The sequence below is a fragment of the Brachionichthys hirsutus genome, chromosome 2, assembly GCF_040956055.1.
Source record: "Brachionichthys hirsutus isolate HB-005 chromosome 2, CSIRO-AGI_Bhir_v1, whole genome shotgun sequence".
In the NCBI taxonomy this organism is placed as follows: domain Eukaryota; kingdom Metazoa; phylum Chordata; class Actinopteri; order Lophiiformes; family Brachionichthyidae; genus Brachionichthys; species Brachionichthys hirsutus.
In genome coordinates this window covers 4,150,825-4,156,762 of record NC_090898.1, presented here as the reverse complement: position 1 = coordinate 4,156,762, position 5,938 = coordinate 4,150,825, and the positions used below count along the sequence as shown (strand labels likewise).

The 5,938-nt window shown below is 49.4% G+C and overlaps 1 protein-coding gene across 1 annotated transcript in view; it reads right to left on the bottom strand.

The window, feature by feature from the left end:
* Positions 1–5,595, bottom strand: part of epha2b (eph receptor A2 b) — an 18,945-nt gene extending 13,350 nt beyond the window's left edge. Inside the window, exons 1-3 of the mRNA XM_068745801.1 lie at positions 5,495–5,595; positions 4,836–4,915; positions 2,843–3,491 (exon numbers count right to left, since the gene is read on the bottom strand). Of these exons, the coding sequence (XP_068601902.1) occupies positions 2,843–3,491; positions 4,836–4,915; positions 5,495–5,576 (811 nt within the window). The 5' untranslated portion in view covers positions 5,577–5,595. The remainder of the gene's footprint in view (positions 1–2,842; positions 3,492–4,835; positions 4,916–5,494) is intronic.
* Between the last annotated feature and the right edge of the window lie 343 nt (positions 5,596–5,938).

Genomic DNA, 5,938 nt, shown 5'->3' with positions numbered 1-5,938 from the left:
TCAGTGTTCAGCCTCACTGCTGCCAAACGATCTGATTTACAGTCATAGCCTATAATAAAAGCCCCCCCACCCCACCCCCCCGCCCACCCGCCACATGCTGCTCCAAACACTGTGGGAGGTTTTGAGCGGCGCAGGAAGTGATGCGTTTTATCTTTAGACATTATCCACAAGATGGACGCTGCAGCTAACGTTAGCGGTGACCGCCACACGCACACACACACACACACACACACCGCCTACAGAAACCTCAGCGGAGATCCTAGAAATACAGTCGCACGGGCCGGCGACTTCGAGGCCGGAACCACCAGAGCGGCGAGCGCTGATGAGGAGACGGAGACAGAACCCAGATGAAGCCACAGATTTCCACTTTAACAGAAGTCATGAAAGTGAGTGAACACATCACTGAACACGGAGTCGCTCAAAGTGAGGCAGAAAGTCCACCACAGTTAAATGTTGCCCCCCCCCCCCCCCCCCCCCCCCCCAGGAAAGACGTGGGGAGAATGATTAACTGTGCGTCTGTAGGAGATTCCAATTAAAGCCCGTGGAACCATTCATCTTGGCCCCGAGCAGCAACCCTGTGATTCGCTGCTTCCCAAACTGCCATGACGCGTCTTCTGACCTCTCGTTTGGCTTCCTTTGGGTTTTAGGGGGTTTTTCTGTTTGGCCATTTTTATGCGAGGGCCCGACCCAGGACCGGCTCTCCCACCCTGGGAATTCCACAGGTCTGGAGTAATGTTGGAGGAGGCTCCTCCTCAGCAAGCCGATCAGGAATGTACCAACCGAGAGGAAAGAGGAGGCGGAGGTGGGCTGCTCCGGCCTTGTGGGGAAACACAGCGCTGCATTGTTCTCACACCTTGACATTCCATTCCTCGCCTCGCTCCGTTTTAAATTCACACCTCTCCAACCTCCATCTCTCCTGTATGAGTGTGCCCCCCCCCCCCTTCTCCTCCGTAATCAGCTTACCTGGCACTTCCCCAGAGCTACAGGAAAATAAATACTGAGAGGAAATATTACTGCTTTCATCGCCTGTTACCGATGGGGAGGGCCAATCATTGGGCAGGCCCCATGTTGAGGTGACACGACCTGTGACCTCTGTGCGCGTCATCAACGCACAGGAGGCGGAGCGTTGGGGAGTCTTTAGTAGTTTGTCATGGAGCAGATCTCAACAGGCCCTTGCATGCCAGCCTGCGTTGTGTGCTCATGTACGCAATGCAGCACAAAGCGGGGGCAGCACATGAGTAAAAACAGAGGGGGTGGAGAGAGAGAGAGAGGGGGGGGGGGGGGGGTCGGAAGACAGACAGGAGGACCAGCTTCATGGCTGCTCGCTGGAGGACGGCCTCTGACTTCTAAGACAATCGAGATGAATGAAAATCAGCGAGGCTTCCCCTCCCTTCCCCAGAACGCTCCAATCAGCCTTGAAGATGCTAATCCATCACAGCACAGTAGCCCCCCCCCCCCCCCTCCCCGGCTCCTTTGATTGCATCCAATCACTCTGACAACCTTTGCCACAACAATAAACGGCCTCCTTGCAGGGCTTAAAACATAACCACATGAGAGCTCCAGTCAAAGGGCGGGGTTAAGGTTAGCACACCCAGAGCACGATAAGAGACGGGCCGATAGGGAGGGAGGAGGAAACCACCTGAAGTTCAGCAAGTTACAACCTGAACCGCCGCATGACGTCAGCGTTCATTGGTCACCTGCTAAAATACAAACCGGGCTGGCTTCTTCATTTTGTACTACTGAACGAGTTTGTGAGAATTTACTTTAAGATTCCGGTTTTGAACCTGAATCTTGCTCTCATTCAGAGTAAGATTCAACGATCAAGCACCCCCCGCCCCTGATATGCACGTATTTGAGTCATATCCGGAGGCTCAGAATCATGCTTCCTTTATTTTACAGGCTTCGGTTCAAGTTCAGGGATGTTGCTGGGACATGTACATGAGCATTCCTTCCATTGCAGAGGAGCCGCGGTAGCCAAAGGGAGAATTCCACTGAGCAATAATAATAACACCTATTAGAAGTATCCACAGTCTTCTATATGGACCTGTTTTACAACCTTTAGGTAATTAAAATGAACACAGATGATGACTCAGTTATTGGTTAAAAATAATTCTCATGGGAACTGAATCCTGCGTTTACACCCAGACAAACCAAAGTCCCTAGGGGGGGGGGATTTGAAATTAAATTGTTTTTGCAAACAAGACCAGTATTACCTATTAAAAATGTGTTCTCATGAAACCATACATTTTGTTTGCAAATTCAGACATTTTGGTTTGCAAGTCCTGAAGTTTTGGTTGCAAATCAACTTCAATTTTGTGGGCGGGTCCTCCTCTGAACAATGTTAGAAGCCTTGTCATTGGTCAGCTTGGAATGATGGTGTGACAACTTCCGCCCTCACCGTAGTAGGACAGGGTCGACCATCGGAGGAGTTGGTGTGTTTCTTCGGAACTTTTCTGCCTCAGGTATGTCTTAAAAGCACCCGTCGTTTATCCAGTCCTTCTGTCTAACCATTACAGTTACCTAATCAGACATTAACAATTGGGGGCGGAAGTTGTCACACCATAGTCCCAAGACGACAATGAAAAGGCTTCTAACATCGTTCAGAGGAGAACCCACCCGCAAGATTGAAGTTGATTAGCAACCAAAACTTCCAAATATGCAAATAAAACTTCCAAATATGCAAACAAAATGTATGGTTTCATGAGAACAAATTTTTCATAGGTAATACTGGTCTTGTTTGCAAAAACAATTTAATTTCAAATCCATTATTTGTTTGATTGAATAAATAGAAAGACCTTTCTCTCCGTACTCAGACAGCAAGAATCCAGGTGCGAGCCCTTACCTTGACACGTGTCTTTCGCTTCTTCGTAGCCAGCCTGGCACTGGCACTGTCCAACGGGCACCACCCACTCCCCGTCCACGGTGCAGTAGATGCGAGGCAGCTCCTCGCTGACGGCCTTTTCCACGCACTCCCCGTTCACTTCTCTCAGTGCCTGGTTCTCGCCTCCGGCCACGGTTTCAGGAAACGAGGCTAGGCTCTGGACTGTGGCGGGGCAGGTTTTATAGTACACCCTGACGGAGAGGAGAGCAATGCAGGCTCCGATGTCTTGAAAAGCCAAGTAGAAACCTTTTCGCGAAAGGTTCTCCACCACTCTGGTCTCGGTATTGATGCGCAGCTCGTTTTTGCTGGTGATTTCGTCGGGCGCTATGGTGGCCACTTTCTTAAACTGCCCCTTGCGGAAGGTGGTGCCGACGTCTGCGTCCGACTCGCACGTGAAGAGGTTGAAGGTTTCCTTGCAGGTCAGGGAGGCGTCGTCGAAGGAGTTGCAGTCCCGCACGATAAACTGGAGTTCGACAAAAACCCGCGAAGCTGATAGGCGGCGCTGGATGAAGGTGGTGCGCAGCCAGTTGTCCTGCTCACGCACCCCGACGTTGCAGACGGAGTAGGCGTAGAACTGAGAACCATTTAGGGTCTTCTGGATGACCTCCCACTGAAATGAACCAGATAAACCAACAAGGTTAGAGGCGCTGGTGGCGAGCCGCGCTGACCTCCGAAACAAGCCGAGCTGGACTGAGGCTTTCAGGGAGACAGAAATAAAAGGGAACCGTGGCCACTGTAGCCTGAACCTCAAAGCTAGAACCAGGGGAACCATCATCCAGTCATTACTCTGAATATTTACACTTTAAACAAGGTGTTTTATGTGCGAAAGTCTTTCTGTGCCTTACAAAAGATTGTGAAATGATTTCCATCACAGTTTCTCTCGCGCTCTTATAAAGTTCTGTTGAAATCGTATCCCCAAAAAGCGCAGCAGATCCGCACAATCAAATCTCCCTCGACTATTTATATATATAAAAAAGTGAGTTTGTTTTTAAAATAACCTGTTGAATTGAATTATAACTGCTGCCCCCCCCCGAGTGACAAGGCCTGTGGTTTGCACTCTGCTACTGTGCTATTAATTTAAGGAATGTGCTTTGTTGGCCGAGTGTGTGGCGCTGCATATAAACCTAGATGTAGGACAAGCAGAGCAAACACCTCCATTAAACAGCTGGAGAACAGTTGTTTGGGGGGGGGGGGGGGGGGTCTGAGTGGGCTTTAAACTTGAAATAATTATATTTTCCAAATAACCGCAGACCAAAAAAAGAACACTGGATTCTTGTTAGAGGAAAAAGTGAGACTGAAGCTTTAAATGAACGTCTGAGCAGAGGAGGCGCTTCTAGAAGCGCGAGCAGCTCGAGCGAGGGAGGGGGGGGGGGGGGGTATTTGCATTGCATTACTGCACCAGCATGACCCATATAATGTAACTGACCAGTGTATCCTGATTACTGGCTATCCGGGTGTCATAATGCTGCCGTCCTCACCTCTAAATGGAGACATCTTCCGATGGATTCTAGTAAAGGTAGTGAAGGCGGCGCCCTCCTCAGTAAAGAGGTACCACATGGTGGCAACTCTAAAAGTTAATTGCTCTCTAACATACAATTCTGCCATTAAAGCCTTGAAACCGCAAGGAGGCCACAAGTATTCCTCGTTCAGCGCTAGCAGCGATTCCATCTGCCGAAGCCTTGGTGCAGTCCAGACATGCTCTGCAGGCGCGTCCTATTAGGATCACCTCATCTATACCCACGCAGCCATTAGACTCCAACTGCCCGCTTTTATAGAAAGCCGACGCACACACAAACACACACACACACACAGGGAGGCCATGCAAGTCAAATGGTCAGATTTCTCTGCACGGGAGCGTTTTGGCCAGACCCTTGCTGTAACACTTCTGCACGTAAAATTTATCCTGGAGGCAAATTCCAAGTGGAGCTGAGTGAGAAGCTGAGGCAACGCTCACCCCGGATTTGTCTCCCTGATCCAAGGGCCAAGTCAGCCAGCCCAGCTCCCCTCCTGTTGCCTGCATGTCCAGAAGCACCTCTGGGGAGACATGAGAACAACAGAGGGTGAGAATAATCATTTAAACTCATCTAGAGAGACGTTTGAACCCATAAGAGATGGAGCGCTCACGACTTTGACTTCTCATTTTCAGATGGTAGCGATTAAAGATTTGCTGGATTAAAACCCCACAAAGATCTAATTAGGCAACAGATTAATAAGTGGTTATTCAAACATTCTGGCAGAATAATTAGCTTTATAGACCACTTTGGATAAATATTACATTAAAAGAATATTATACAAAAGCCTAAAAAGAGAAAGAGAGAGAGAAAACAAATCCAGAATCACCTGCTGCAAGTTGGAAAGTTTCGATCTGCAACTCGTAAAGGTTTTATTCTCGTATCAACTTGATCGTTAAGTGTTAAACACAACTTCAACGAGAGACCTTTGATCGAACAAAGCTTCTCACGCACGAAAAGCGCGACTTGAATTGCTTGTCAAGAGGAGAAAGGAAGTGCGGTTCCCCCGCACGGCATGCACGCGTGTTCCAACTCCAATAGAAGAGATGGGTTTAACAATAAACGCTTTGAGAAATATGTTACTTTGGAAAGCGAGACTCACCTTCTTTGCTCTGCAGCGTGATCAGGATTCCATTAATAATAATGAGGACGCAGGAGCGCAGCGCAGGAGCAAAGAGATCCATCTGGAAGCGGTCCCTTCCTCCGTCCGCTGCGGGGTTCAGTGCTCTGAGAGGTGAGTCGCGTCTGCAGCTCATTCACAAACGGGCAGACCCCGCCTGCTGGAATGTGTGTGCGTGTGTGTGTGTGTGTGTGTGTGTGTGTGTGCGTGCGTGCGTGCGTGCGTGCGTGCGTGCGTGCGGGGGTGGAATTAGGAGTGCTGAGGAAACTTGTTGCAACATTAAAGGACTGTTGGAAACTTTTCAGCTTGCAGCGCTCCGTCAGCACGCAAACACACACGCAAGCTGAAATTCACGGGGCAGATTGAAACGCTTCTATCATTCGAAGCGCGATCTGTAAATCTCCCCACGCGTGTTTCCGAATATCC